Genomic DNA, 15,115 nt, shown 5'->3' with positions numbered 1-15,115 from the left:
TTGAATCAAGCTTTATATCAAATGTTTTTATACCATCTTGTCATTTTTAAGAGGAAGAAACCCACACAGACATGGTGTCAAACTCCAATATCAGTAACCCAAGCTCAAGATAAAACCAGAGACCTTTCAAGCCATAAGGAGACACCACCATGCCATCCTGTATTAATACTCCTTTAATACAACATATCATTTTTTTTTTACATGCTCATACATGTAGCCAGTCTATAGTGTTAACATTCTAGGGGAAGATATACATTTTTCATTTCATTTGTCACTGTCAATAACAGCACATTCATCCAATGAATGTAATCATAAAAAATAAAAAAGAAGAAGAATCCAATATAATCCATAAAAATGCTGATCCATAAATTTTATGGATTGAATCATATATACAGACACACTTAATCCTTGAATGTTTACAACAATATAAAAGCTGCAAAAGGTGTAAAAGGTCCTTGATTTTCATATGTCCACATCTCTCTCCTTGAAGAGCTGTAGCAGCTTTTCCTCAAGTGCAGCATTGGTTCCACGAAGCCCTTTCACTACCTGAGCCGCCCATACAAAATACTCCTGAACACGCTCTGCCGTCCAGCCTGTCAATAAACACAAAGAGACTTTTTAAAAAATAAATAAATAAATAAACAAACACACACACACACAAACATACACACACAGACTGGAGCTCTGGTCCTCATTACAAAACAGCATAACAGAAACATACCTGTCGGCGTGCAGCGATTGAGATCGCGGAGGTTGTACAGTTTGTCGGCCAGTTTGACCAGTTTGGCTTGGTGGCTGCAGTGGGGTGCATGATTCACCTGCTGCAGTTTTCTTTCATGTTTAGGTAGCGTTTTGTCATCAGTCACTTCCTGGACAATCCTAGCCACTTTATTTCCAAATATAGCTTCCAGTTCTTCAAAAGTGGTGTCTGTGTCTTCTACAGTATCATGAAGCAGCGCTGCCTGAATTAGGAAAGAAAAGAGCCCACTACAATGAGACATTTTTAGTCACAATCAAAAAGACTAAGAAAAGTTTTCCAAGCATTTTTTTCCAGCACCTTTGTGTTATATAGCAGAATAAGGATCATCATTTTAGTTATTGTACCTTACATCACTTTGGTGAAAATTTATTTGCACAAAACAATATCCATTAGGAATAAGAAGGAGTACAACACAACCTAATTAAAGTTCTCATCAGTTTATAGATATGTTTATAGATGTAGTGTTTCTAAATTTCTATCAGCTATAAACAATTTCCCTCTCTCTCTCTCTCTCTCTCTCTCTCCTAAAGTTACAGGGAAAAATTAAGTTTACCAAGAAAGTGTAAAGCCTTATTTTTAAAGATATCTTAAAGAACTATTACAAACCCTGATACTAGAGAGCTTTTGTGTGTGTAGAGAGTAAGAGTATACAAGTACAGGACTGGGATATATATGAACTCGTCAAGTAATGGAAAAGAAGGATGTTGCTTTATAATTAAATCACCATTCTGATTTATTAATCAATCGATTAATTTAATATTCTTCAAATCATTCTGTCTTTGCCTCTGAAGTCAGAGACGCAAGCGGTCATAAAACTCCCCTTTTCTCGCACAAGGAATTCTGTGGATATTAACGTGCTCGGATCCAAACTTTGACCTTTAGGTCCTTGAGTAAGTCTTACTCAACATACTGTGATTATGTGGACACAGATATTGATCTCGGATACTACGTACCTTGTAATGGCGTACATGGACTCAGCAACATACTTTTAATATGTTTATGTGAATCATCTGCCATATACATCTCTGTGTTAGCTGTTATTATAGAATCCATAGAACATTTATAAAAACCTGTGAATTAACTGCTGATGTTACAGAAAATTAATCCATATTTTTGATCAATCAGAATCTAGAAATCAACAGTTCTGTTGGATAAATTAACACAATATATCTCTCAATATATTCTTCTCCACCATGTCTGTCTTTCTTCCCATCCTGAACCATCCAGACATTGTACCAGCTCCGTTTGTCTTTCATGCAATGAAGTTTTTGGACCTCCACAGAGATGAGTCTGAATCTGTGAGGATCCTGAGGCATCTAGAGATTTACTAGCTCCAGTTGGACTCCGCTATACTAAAGAGGAGATACCAACTCCATGTGGTCTTTGAGGACAACAATCTCCTCATCAATATAACATTTATCAGACTTTATATTTGTAATCACACCCTCCAGAGTCACCCATATGAGGATGAGGTTCCCCTTTGAGTCTGGTACCTCTCAAAGTTTCTTCCTTTACCGCTCAGGGGAGTTTTTCCTCCCCACAGTCACCTGACTCACCTCAGACTCGCTCATTGGGGAAAAATACAACAGCATTTAAATATAACTAATATCGATCTTGGATTTTTGTATTATATTAATCTTTATAATAGCCTTTTGTGCTATGTTTATGTTCTGTAAAGGTACTTTGATACAAGGTCAGTTGTAAATAGAGCTATAGAAATAAATATTAAGTGAATTGAATATCTAACATATATATCTTTGTGTTTTGGGAAATAAATAGTGGACTCACTTGCAGAACTTGCAGATCTGTGATTCCACCTTCATGACTCAGGATCCTTGAGACTCCTGTGAAAGTGCATCATAAAGTGTCTCAGAAAGCATCAGATGTGAGAGTTGTTTATAAAGAAGTGTTGGTGTGTTCGGTACCTATGGGGTGGTTGATGTAAGGGGTTGCATCTGGATCTTTACGGCGCTGATTTCGGTGTTTCTCTGCAGAGAAGTTGATGGTTTCTAACAGGACCTGGAGCTCGGAACTCATGTCTATAAAAGGGCATAAATATCATTAAATAAATAAGCTTTAACACCACCAAACCTTATTCAGGATTTTGAATAATCACCTACTTCAAATAAACTCTCCTCTAATTCTTATGAGAAACAGGTCCGAACGTTGTTATTATTTTTCTTGTTACCACTTCCTCCTTGTGCCCACCCGTTTTCGTAACAAGTCCCGCCTTCTATACCATGATTCATCAGCTCGTACTCGCAAAAATTGCTAAAATTAGTCAGTTAAATATTCGATCGCGACGCTAAAATGGTACATACATTTCTTAACCTTTTTCTCAGCGCTTTATTTTTTTTTACTGACATAGAAACCTACCCGTTTTGCGGCTTGATGAGTGTGCATACATGTGATTTGTCCGTGCGGAAACACGTCGTTTTTGTTTTTTTTTTTACTCCTAATACTTCCGCAATCAAGGAATTGAGGTATGTAGGAAATGTGATTCATTGTTTTTATCCCCCCGAAATAATGTTTTGGTTTTGGTTTGTGTTACAGAAACATAACCTTTCTCATTACTGTCATGTAATTTGTCATGTAATCGGGATACAAACTACCAGCTGCTTTTTCCTCCATCCGGCCAGATTAGGTGCAAAATACATATTCAAAGCCAGTGAAATGCAGTTGATCCAGATGATACAGAATCACATCCTGTAGGTTATAGGGAGGTTATAGAAAAGATCCTGTTTAAAAACTGTTAAAACAGTGACATGGTTTTACTGAGTGCTTGAGTCTGTGATTTACAGCTACAGTTCGATTCTATACTAAAGAGGAGATGTGTGAACTCCATGCATTAATATAACATTTATCAGACTGTATATTTATAATCAGACCCACCAGTGTCACCCAAATGAGGATGAGGTTCCCCTTTGAGTCTGGTTCCTCACAAGGTTTCTTCCTTTACCATCCAAGGGAGTTTTTCCTCCCCACAGTCAGAATCAGAATCAGAAAGATCTTTATTGCCAGGTATGTTTTCACATACGAGGAATTTGTCAGTACAGAAGCTCCACAATGTAACAGAATGACACTGACAAGACACAAACACATATAATGAAGACAGTTTGTATGTGCAAATTGAAATATAAATAAGTAAGTACGTGTTTTAAGTAAATAATGTAAGTAAAGTGTTGTGTGTTCCGTGTATGTCAACTGTTCATCTGAGTCACCTCAGATTTGCTCATTGGGGATAAATACAAACACATATATCTAATATTAATCTTGAAATTTTGTGTTCTTTATATTATTCTTTATAATAACATTTGGTTTTAGGTTTATGTTCTGAAAAAGCTGCTTTGAGACTTCTGAAAGCTGCTATACAAATAAACCTGAATTGAATTGAATTGAATTTGAATCGACGTGATGCCCTTGTTTGTCAGATAAACCGAAACACAGCACGGCCTCACATGGCTCACACTGGCAGAAAAGATGCTCCTGAACTTCCGGACTTTGCGTTGCTTAAAAGACTGGCCAAAGATCAGCTCGTCTATCTTCTGGAACAGGTACAAAGCTCTGTGGATTCCCAGTGCAGCTCACAGGTTGCAGCATGTGTTGGACTGTGTGGAAATTTTCATGTCTTGGTATCTTGAATGGATGTCTTTTAATCCATCAGCTCCCAGGGAGGAAAGACTTGTTTATTGATGCAGATCTGATGAGTCCACTTGACCGAATAGCCAATGTTACTACACTTAAGGTAAGAGATGTCTTATGTGAATTTACATGTATACATCTTGCAGATACATTTATTTAAAATAAGCCAGAGTGGTTAAAAATGGGTGAGTGCAGCTATTATATAAAAATCTAAACCAGATTATTTGCTGTTAACAAATGTCTTATAACAAATGGATTATTTCTGACTATCCATAAAACTTCATGACATACAGTAATGAGGTTTCTCAGCATTGACATTTTTATTATCAAGCAATTGCTTTTCCAATATAATAGATGCTTAGATATAAATGAACACAAATTCAGGAGCTCAAAGTAGAGAGGAAACAAACCAGCTTTGCATGAATAAATGTGTTATCAATCAAATGTGTTGGCAAAGCAATTGCTTGATAATAAAAATGTCAAACCTCACTACTGTGTGTCATGAAGTTTCATGGATGGCTTAATAACAGTGATGTAAGGTAAACTATTGCATAAATTTAAAGAACAGTTTATAAATTGTCAACCAACAAAGTCAGAAATAATCCATTTGTTATAAGACATTTGTTAACAGCAAATAATCTGGTTTAGATTTTTATATAATAGCTGCACTCACCCATTTTTAACCACTCTGGCTTAATTTAAATAAAAGTTGAAATTTTAAATAAAAACATTTAAATTCATCATTATCCATTTTGATGCATGAAGCTTGATGTTCTCTACAGTATGTGTGCAAATGTGTGCCTGTATTTACAGGAATGATCTTGGCTGAGAGAGACTTAATAACAAGTTAGAGACAAGCACATTTTAATGTACAGCTGTTCTTATATTTATTTGTGATGATGAGATAGTCACCATGTTTTCTGTTTGTGTTGTCTATAGCAACATGAAGTGGAAAAACTGTATAAAGTTGAGCTCAAACCAATTGCCAGTGTTTCAGATCAGTAAGTGTTATACAGATCCTTATACAAATAAAAAGTCTAAAGGTAATGTCAATGTGGACGCTAAAGCACCTTTTTCCTTTTTTAGACTCTGCTTCCTGATACGTCCTCGAATCCAGACAGTGAAGTGGATTGCAGGTCAGTGCTGTGGATTTCTATATGCTTTATATACATTTACGCTGCACGACATGTACAAGCTGATTTAACGTATACAAAAACATTAATGTTTTTGAGTGTTATTTGCAGATATAATAAACTCTGACAAGGCAAACGGAAGATTCCGAAGATATAAAATCATCTTTTCACCTCAGAAGGTCTTTTTTGCTTCTATCATTTCTGTAACTTGTTGTACATACTGTATGGAGTGGTTTATTGTATAAGAATATCAGTGTTTCATTGCTACTAGAAAATGAAAATGCATATTTGTTTTTGTGCTTGTTGTAGTTCTATGCATGTGACATGGTTTTGGAGGAACAGGGTGTTTACGGTGGTAGGTGTTCTACATTTTTTGTAAACTTCAGCTTCAGAGCTGGTGAGCTCTTGTGATCCTAGTATACACTCATGAAAGCTTTTTTTGCAGATGTGACATCTGATGAATGGGCTTTCTACCTTCTTCCACTTGATGAGGACATCATCAGTCTGGAACTTCCTGAATTCTTCAGAGATTATTTTCTGGTAATGTAATATACTGAGTGTGTGTTTGTGTTCAAGGGACAAGGTGCTATCTATGTGACAAACGATAAAATAACACTCTCTATTCATAACAATAGGAATTTGATTTGTTCCTGTAGCAGTAGTAGTTATATATCGTCTATACATACATTAAAGCCCTCATTCTAAGCATTATCTTTTCTATAGTAACATCAGTTTCAATTTCATACAGGTGATAATATAAATCTAATAATTAAATGATTAAACACATTATTCTTTAACAAATACACCCTATGATTGTTGACATAGCAAAGCTTTTTTTAAGGAGACGTTTAATATTTTTGGAAGAAGTCTCCAGCACACACATAGACAAAATTGTTGGTATCCTTCGGTCAATGAAAGAAAAACTCACAATGGTCACAGAAAAAACTTTAATCTGACAAAAGAAATAATAAATAAAAATTATAACATTGTTAGACAATGAAAGTCAGACATCGCTTTTCAACCATGCTTCAACGGAATTATTTAAGAAAATAAACTATATAAATATAGAGTATATAGTATTCAATATATATTAAATGATTATAGTGATTATAGTTTATAAGTGATTATATTTTCACTATCAACATTACTGTGGCTGTAAAATCATTAGGAGGGAGATCAACGCTGGGTGACGACTGCAGGAAGTGCATTACATCTGTTACACTCTCTATACGGCCCCTTCTCGAAGGTCTATGGGATTGGACGATGTGCCAAGGTGAGACCTCTGCATGTAAAAAATGAAGCATATTTGTACTCAGTGACTGAACATTAAAACCATTGTTTGGCTTGCTGCAGATGGTGTATGAGTCATGGAGGGAGCAGGTGGAGGAAGGAGAGCAGAAAGCACGGCAGCCTGAGATTGGTAACATTTTCATCATTGATCGAGGTATGTTTATCTTACAGGGAATCTTGATAATAAAGCAGTGTGATGTAATTATTTGGCTTGTTTGCAATACAGAAAGTGACTTAATGTATGATTCTTTTTTATTTGTTAGACGTGGACTTTGTCACTCCTCTGTGCTCTCAGGTGGTCTATGAGGGCCTGGTGGATGACATTTTCAGGATTAAATGTGGTAAGTGGAACATTTTTTCTATGTGCATGTATCTCTTTTTGGAGCTGATGCAATGTGATGTACTGTGTGAAAGATCATATATTTCAGTATTATATTATAAATTATTTTCACTATAGAGGCACAAAAGTTAATGCACAATTACAGGCTGGTATATTTCAAAGCCAAAATAAAACCATTTTGACCATTTTTAATGTCAGTAAATAATAAAACCTGTTTTTTTCCACGTTAAATTGACTTGAATGCTTGTAAATCAAAAATTCTACAATGATCACCATTCTGTGTGATCAGCTTACATTTGTGAACATTTTTCAACCTCTGGCTGGTGTATGTCAAACATCCCCAGGTCAAAGCTGACTGATGCAACTAAACTCATAAATAAGAGAGAGGAAACAAATATGATTTGAATATGAAAATACAGTGTGTATGTGTGTGTGTGTGTGTGTGTGTGTGTGTGTGTGTGTGTGTGTGTGTGTGTGTGTGTGTGTGTGTGTGTGAAGCTTGTTGGTAGAAGAAGAAGAGAAGAGATTTTCCCCAGCTGGACAAATGTATAACAAGTGTGAAATATATACAAATGATTGTTTTTGTTTTTTTGGAGGCCCCAATGAATTGCAATGCCAAATTTGTGTGTGCGTGTCTGTGTGTGTGTGTGTGTCTGTGTGTGTGTATAGGAAATGTTTACAAATGTGTAGCTTTTGTTTTGTCTGAAGGCCAACTGAAATGCAATGCCCAATGCTTTGAACAGTGTTTGACTGTGTGTGTGTGTGTAGCATCATTTCGGTAGATCATATTCTGCCCTCTGCTAGGCAAAGGCATATCAAAAGTGTGAAATATTTACAAATGTGTGGCTTTTTTTTCTTTTCTGGAAGCCTCATGAAATGCAATGCCCAATTTGTGTGTGTGTGTGCATGCGTGCGTGTGTGTGTGTGTGTGTGTGTGTGTGTGTGTGTGTATATGTGTGTGTCTGTGTGTGTGTGTTAGTGGACATTTTATGTGTGCATTTTTGTGTCTGTATGCATGTTCATTGCGCTGAAAAGGGCAAAAGTGTGACCTATTGCCCCACTAAATGTGGCCGAGTCAAATTGACTCGGGATGACTTGAGGAGGAAAGTATTTATTTTACGAACACACAGTTCAATGAAAATAGTAATGAAAACTTTCCAGATGAGTCAAATAGACCCTACTTCTGCACAAAGGTTATTCATAACTGATATCGGACAGTCACACAGAACAAACGAAAGGGAGAGAGACATACAGTAAGAAGGAAAACAAAGTTCAGTACTTTTTTAACTAAGAGTACACTATTAATAAAGAGAGCTCTGTACTGTGTCGGGCTTTACTGTTTTGAACACACACCGGTTGAAATCAATACAGACTGAAACCAATAATACTGAGATCGGAGCATCGTTTCAAATCTCACCAGCAGTTGCTTTGTATAACAATTCTTTTATCGTTGTAAGAACGATCACTTTTTATTTATTTATTTACCTGCTGATGCGACATGTTCTGAATCTAAATAATTGTCACTCTTTACATATTAGGTTGTGTGGAGTTCGGGCCTGAGGTCACTTCCTCTGACAAGAGTGTAAAAGTGATGCTTAACTCTCAAGATAAGGTGGATGATAGAGAAGAATTTTTCAGAGATACAATTGCTTTATATTAACTACATGTATCTATTAACTCCATGCATCGTTTCATCAGGTGTTCAACGAAATCAGAAACGAGCATTTCTCCAACGTATTCAGCTTTCTGAGTCAAAAAGCCAGAAATCTACAAACAGCGTATGACGTGAGTCTCTTTTTACGTCGCTTACTCAAAGGCACCAAAGCTAAAAATTTCCGGGTCAATTCATTGTACAAAAACACTCAGTTATGTCCTTTATTCATCTTATCTGTATTTGTGCTAGAAACGGCGTGGGATGGACATTAAACAGATGAAGACCTTTGTTTCAGAGGAGCTAAAAGGCCTGAAACAGGAGCACCGTCTTCTCAGTCTGCGTGAGTTACACAGACCTTCATTAGTTTCCTTAACTTTTATTAGTTGCCTAAGTATTTGTAAGCAAACGATTATTTTCTGAGTAACAAATGACTTCATATTTAGATATTGGTGCAAGTGAATCCATAATGAAGAAGAAAACGAAGCAAGACTTCCAGGAATTGCTGAAGACCGAACATTGTAAGAAATGCTATTTCATGTGAAATAACTATAAAGTTGTTTATTCACTGAGCGCTGGTTGTAAGGATGGCACAATGTTGAATCTGAATATTTTTTCTCTTTAGCATTACTTGAAGATTTTGAGGTTCGTCAATGTATTGGCTTCATTGAAGAACACATTAACAGACAGGTGTGTTACCACAAAAGCTTGTATACTGTATGTATATAAATTGTACTGTGTATGTGTTTTCATTATAACAGCCATTTTTTATTTATTCAGTACAATCTTACCCTAAACCATTATAATACTCTATCCTTCAGGTGTCTATGATTGAAAGTCTGAGACTTCTTTGTCTCTTGTCTCTTACTGAAAATGGTGAGTATTATGATTAGTGATAAAATTTTTTTTATACATTTTATCCCGTATTTTAGCAGTTTTGGGGAAAAAACTCAGTAACAAACACATACAAGTAAAGTTTCTGTGTGTATATTTTGGAGTATTTAAAACCACGATGGGGGGCATGGTGGCTTAGTGGTTAGCACATTCGCCTCACACCGCTAGGGTCGGGGTTCGATTCCCGCCTCTGCCTTGTGTGTGGAGTTTGCATGTTCTCCCTGTGCCTCGGGGGTTTCCTCCGGGTACTCCGGTTTCCTCCCCCGGTCCAAAGACATGCATGGTAGGTTGATTGGCATCTCTGGAAAATTGTCCGTAGTGTGTGAGTGAATGAGAGTGTGTGTGCCCTGTGATGGGTTGGCACTCCGTCCAGGGTGTATCCTGCCTCGATGCCCAATGACGCCTGAGATAGGCACAGGCTCCCCGTGACCCGAGAAGTTCGGATAAAGCGGTAGAAAATGAAGGAATGAATGAATGAATAAAACCACGATCTTAAGATTTTCTAAAATCATATTTACCTCGAATGCAGGACTAGAGTCTCCAGATGTAGATCTAAATAAAAACATAGATCTTACACACTTGCATGATGTATACATTTGCTATCAGATTATATTAACATGAGTCGAAATAACAAGGGTTATTTAATTTAATCTCATTAAATTAAGTCTCATTACAATCTGAGGCTTACCTGTTAATAAATCCATAAATGTTTATTGGTACATTTTGTGTAATGTTTTTATGATTAACTCCTATTCTAATAGTAATTTAATTCTATAATAAATTAAGAAAAGATTACATTTCAAGTTGGATTAAATGCAGTTACACCAAATACTAAAGCTTGTTTTTTTTTTGACTAACAGATGATATAATTTGAATAAGTAGTGGAACTCAGTTGAGATATTTTTATCATTAGAATATGTTTTGTTACTTTATGATGTATTTATTTTTAGAATAAGAATGTATGCAATTAAGAAAAAAAAAGTTTTATATCTCGATTAACATTGTCACTGTTTACTTCTTCAGTTAGTTATCTGAATGAATCCTAGAAGTTATAATCGAGGTTATTTTTTATTTGTAAAACAATGTTCAAAACCAAGTGGTGTAACATTAAATGACAGGTAACTGTAACTAAATCAAACTGTTAAAAGTTATTAGATACTTAGCAGTAATAATAAAGGTTATTAACTATTTAGTTGGCTGACATTATGAGCTAGATTACAGTTCTCACATTTCTGTATGCTGTATCTCCTTCAAAAGGACTCCTGCCGAAAGACTATCGCTCTCTAAAAGCTCAGTACCTCCAGGTGAGATGGTGCCATAATGTAAATGTAACTTGAACATAACTACTGGCTTGAATTCATGAAATGCTTCACATTTTGGTATCCAGCTGATGTTTGAGAGTTAACTGTTGTACGTCCTGGTTAATTGTTATAGAGTTACGGCACAGAGCACCTACTGACCTTTGCGAACCTGAAGCAGATAGGACTGCTGGTGGAGCAACAACCTGGAGAAGCTCTAACAGCAGTGGAAAGCAAAGTGGGCAAACTGGTCAATGACAAGACAGCTGGTGAGATGTGGGATTAGTTCACAGTATCTACAAGTCTCCAATTTCCCTATCTTCATGCCATGCATTATTGTGTGTATATATACATTTGAGGTCATAAGTTTAGGTACGCCTTCACCTGATAATAACATTAATAAATGAAAATTGTGCAGGACCTTGAGGAGGACTCAGGTAACAACGAACAGTATAATGTGCATGTAAACTTTTGAACTGATTCGTTTGTGTAAATTCAGTTAATATTGTGTCTTTTGGACTACAGTGATCCCTCGTTTATTGCGGTTAATGGGGACCGGAACCCCTCGGGATAGGTGAAAATCAGAGAAAGTAGGTTTGGCCCTAAGTTTGACCTTTTCACTGATGGCCATCATCTTCCTCTTCCTCTTGGGCTCACTAGAGGAATCTTTCGCAGGGGCATAGCGCTTAGGAGGCATTGTAAGGGCTTAACGAAAAGTTAATTTCGAACACAATACGCGAGACACAGTTGACAGCGTGAACGAGAGTGGCGAGATACAACAAGGGAAGAAGCTGGGAGAGGATGTGATGATGCGCAGCCAATCAGTTCAGATCTCACGGCGGGAACCAATCATGTGCCTTGTCTGAGTACCTGTGGGTGTGTACAAAACCTCTGAGAGAGCTTCTTTCTTTGTCTGGCATCCTGGGAAACCGTTTTTTTTATTTTTCAATGAAAAATTAAAAAAAATCAGTGATGCACTGAGGCCGTGAAACTTGAACCGCGAAACGGCGAGGGATTACTGTATTTGTACACATCTGTTATGTGAAATTCAGGGCAGTATTAGGTAAAGAAAATGTACAAAATTTTAGTACTTTGAGTACTAATCAAAATGCAAGTGTAATTTTAAGACCATGGAAATGTTCAAGTAAATGCTTTTTCTGTTTTCTTTTTCAGGAAAGCTGACTGATGCATTCTCTTCACTGGCCAAGAAGAGCAATTTCCGAGCACTGAGTAAAAAACTGATGCTTGTATGTAACTTCATACCTCCTCAATCATTGTGCATATTAGCCCAAACTGTAATAATCACAGCATCTCTGTTCTGTGATTGTCCACACAGATCCCTAAAACAGGGGATGAGTATGACCTCCGCGTTCCACGGGACATGGCTTACATATTCAGTGGAGCTTACATCCCTTTGAGCTGCAAACTGATTGAACAGGTTGGTGTTCCCAAAACAAGTTCACCTCTAAACTAAAAAGAATAGATTTTCTCACTTTCTTCTGAGACATGTTTTCATTGGATATATTATATACAATTTTTTTATCTGTTTTTGGTGCAGGTATTAGAAAGAGATGGCTGGACCGGGCTTGAGGAAGTCACACGCCTTTTAAATGGACATGAGTTTGCAGTCACAGGTCCTGAAACCCTTTAGTCTTTAAACAGGTCATGGCCCTAGATAAAACTGTACTTAAAACTGAGAGAGAGAGTGAGAGTGTGTTTGGGTGGGGATACTTTTCCCAATTACAAGTGCTCAACCTGTAACATTTTCACTTTTGATTTAAATGCTTTGATTGCTATTGTTTGAAGACTTTGGTGAAAAAATTACATTATACATATATCCTTTCAGATATGTTATAAATTCATAGGCAGCTATAGTTTCTGTTTGGTTCAGAATGGACAGATTAAACTTCAGCCTAGTGAGTTATTAATTACATTATATGGCCAATCATATTTAGACTCTAGAGAAATATGTACAAATTATTTCTTATTCTTTCGCATAACCCAACTTTAGTGGTAGGGTTCAGAGCGCAGGGTCAGCCATGATACAGAGCATTGGAGCAGAGATGGTTAAGGGCCTGATCAGGGGACCAACAGTGGTTGCTTGGCAGTGCTGTGGCTTGAAACACGATCTACCGATCAACCACCCAGAGCCTGCTATACTGCCTTCACTCTTCTGAGAAGGCTTTCCACATGAAGCATCCAGATGCAAAATAGAATTGAAATGAAAAGATTTTTAAAAAATCAGTATATTCTGTTTTAGATGCTTAACTCTTCAGCAAAATGTCTCTACTTAATTTTGCATTCTTTATTTTTAAACATTGTTTTGAACTTAATTCTTTGAACAAACCTTGTTGCCTTTCTGTTTTGTAGGGCATTTTCATTTTATCATTATTTTATTTTCCATTTCTAGGAAGTACCAGTGTGTCTGAAGCACGAATCAAAACAGACCCTCAAAGGATAATTCTAGTGATGTTCCTGGGAGGATGTACCTTCTCTGAAATATCAGCCTTGCGCTTTATAGGTAGAGAGAAAGGTGAGTGTTTTAGACCAAATTATTAACTGTACGTGCAGCTCTAATGAATTAAAATTTAAATAACTCTTCCTTATCATAGGCTATAAGTTTATCGTGGTGACAACAGCGATCACAAACAGTGGCAGACTGCTGGAGGCGATGCTGGAATATCAGGCCTGAATCCTCAGAGATTAAAGTCCACACAGTGATAGCAGACTGGCTATCAGGGCAGACTGGCCTGTGTACAGGACTGAGCTAAGCAGAGAAGAACTTTTTTTATTTAATTACAAAGGGACATGAAGGCCATCAAAAACACTACATTATGTCAGTTCAATGAATGTATGTTTGGTTTGGTAACAGTCTTTTATTGTAAAGCTGCAGGAATACTATGGCACTTAATAACATTTCCATGCTCTATCCAGATAACACCAAGCAGTCTATTGTGGGTAATAAATATATATTTGTTTTTTAAGCGGGACTGCTTCATGTGTCTCAAATTTTCTATATAATTGTTTCTATTTAATATCCATTAATTGAGTTTTCCTGGTCATGGACACTTCCGGGCAGAGCTTATCCTCTGAATACTTGTCAGTAGGTTTTACAGAGTTATATTTATTTACAAACTTTGATACCTTGGGTCAATTTAGCAATCAAGTCAAGTCAAGACTTGTTTTTATTGTCAGTTCAACCCTATATAGCTGTTGGAGTACACAGTGAAATGAGACAACGTTTCTCCAGGATCATGATGATACATACAGTAGAACAAAGACAGAGTATACAAAGGGGGTCCGTGTTGTGTTTGAGTCAATAATTAAAAAGGTTAAGGACTGTGATAATTGCAATTGGCAGTAAAAAGACGTGTTCAAGACGAGCTCTGACTTTAGTTTCTTTCTTACTATTGTGTAAGTGCAAAACATAACAGAAATATCGACGAGATTGAAAGGACCCCGTGAAGCAAACTACAGAGACAGGAAGCATTTGTGTCTCGCCTGCTTCGAAAGAGCTGCTACAGACGGCGGAGGGCACCGACCTGTGAGTTTACTGCATAACAGTTGTTTAAGGAAATATTCGTTAATTCGCTGGAACTAAAGAAGAAACGATCACGTCAGGGTGTGTCGGACAAATGGATGCCTTTGACAGCACTGTGGAAGACTGGGCAACGTATGCGGAGAGAGTTGAACAGAATTGTTTGGCCAACGAAATCGGGAACGAGAGAAAATTGAGTATAATGGGGCTAAAAACTTACAACCTCTTGTGCAGTTTAACAGCGCCAGTGAAACCAGCAGAGAAAACATTTAAAGAAATCGTGGGCGTGCTGCAAATGCACTTGCATCCAAAGCCCTTATAATCGCGGAGCGTTTTCGTTTACATAAGCGTAATCAACAAAAGACAGAAACAGTATCGGAGTATATGGCCGAGCTCCGGAGGCTCACAGAGCACTGACAGTTCGGTGATGGGTTGTCTGACGCGCTCAGAGATAGACTTGTTTGCTGTCTGTACAGTGAGAGCACGCAAAAGAGGCTGAGAGAGAAGTCAATCTGACCCGAGCATTACAGATCGCCGTCTCTATGGAGACATCCGCGACAGACACGCTG

At 37.1% G+C, this 15,115-nt stretch overlaps 2 protein-coding genes across 5 annotated transcripts; one reads left to right on the top strand and one right to left on the bottom strand.

Annotated features, from left to right (window-relative positions):
* Positions 1 to 157: 157 nt before the first annotated feature.
* hddc3 (HD domain containing 3) lies at positions 158 to 3,671 on the bottom strand. 3 transcript variants are annotated; one of them, XM_027137143.2, is made up of 5 exons: positions 3,653 to 3,671; positions 2,686 to 2,799; positions 2,549 to 2,604; positions 722 to 962; positions 158 to 593 (listed from the first exon to the last, which is right to left on the bottom strand). In XM_027137143.2, the coding sequence occupies exons 2-5, from the start codon at positions 2,795 to 2,797 to the stop codon at positions 463 to 465; spliced, it is 540 nt and encodes a 179-aa protein (XP_026992944.1). In that variant the 5' UTR covers positions 2,798 to 2,799; positions 3,653 to 3,671; the 3' UTR covers positions 158 to 462. The 3 variants fall into 3 exon arrangements, with proteins under 3 accessions (XP_026992944.1, XP_026992941.1, XP_026992943.1); XM_027137140.2 differs by lacking the exon at positions 3,653 to 3,671 and adding an exon at positions 3,137 to 3,182; XM_027137142.2 differs by lacking the exon at positions 3,653 to 3,671 and adding an exon at positions 2,881 to 3,024.
* On the top strand, positions 3,111 to 13,992 carry vps33b (VPS33B late endosome and lysosome associated). Of its 2 annotated transcripts, none has more exons than XM_027137137.2 (24): positions 3,111 to 3,243; positions 4,192 to 4,314; positions 4,425 to 4,505; positions 5,342 to 5,403; positions 5,489 to 5,538; positions 5,647 to 5,714; positions 5,845 to 5,890; positions 5,981 to 6,075; positions 6,704 to 6,808; positions 6,889 to 6,979; positions 7,089 to 7,166; positions 8,704 to 8,777; positions 8,864 to 8,950; positions 9,069 to 9,159; positions 9,263 to 9,337; positions 9,442 to 9,506; positions 9,638 to 9,692; positions 10,968 to 11,014; positions 11,145 to 11,277; positions 12,182 to 12,255; positions 12,345 to 12,446; positions 12,567 to 12,642; positions 13,419 to 13,541; positions 13,621 to 13,992. In XM_027137137.2, exons 2-24 carry the CDS (start codon positions 4,219 to 4,221, stop codon positions 13,698 to 13,700), a joined length of 1,854 nt encoding a protein of 617 aa, XP_026992938.2. In that variant the 5' UTR covers positions 3,111 to 3,243; positions 4,192 to 4,218; the 3' UTR covers positions 13,701 to 13,992. The 2 variants fall into 2 exon arrangements, with proteins under 2 accessions (XP_026992938.2, XP_026992939.2); XM_027137138.2 differs by lacking the exon at positions 3,111 to 3,243 and adding an exon at positions 3,844 to 3,904.
* The last annotated feature ends 1,123 nt before the right edge of the window (positions 13,993 to 15,115 follow it).

Source organism: Tachysurus fulvidraco, chromosome 1 (genome assembly GCF_022655615.1).
Source record: "Tachysurus fulvidraco isolate hzauxx_2018 chromosome 1, HZAU_PFXX_2.0, whole genome shotgun sequence".
In the NCBI taxonomy this organism is placed as follows: domain Eukaryota; kingdom Metazoa; phylum Chordata; class Actinopteri; order Siluriformes; family Bagridae; genus Tachysurus; species Tachysurus fulvidraco.
Note: the sequence above shows the minus strand (reverse complement) of the source record. Positions and strands in the feature narration are given on the sequence as shown.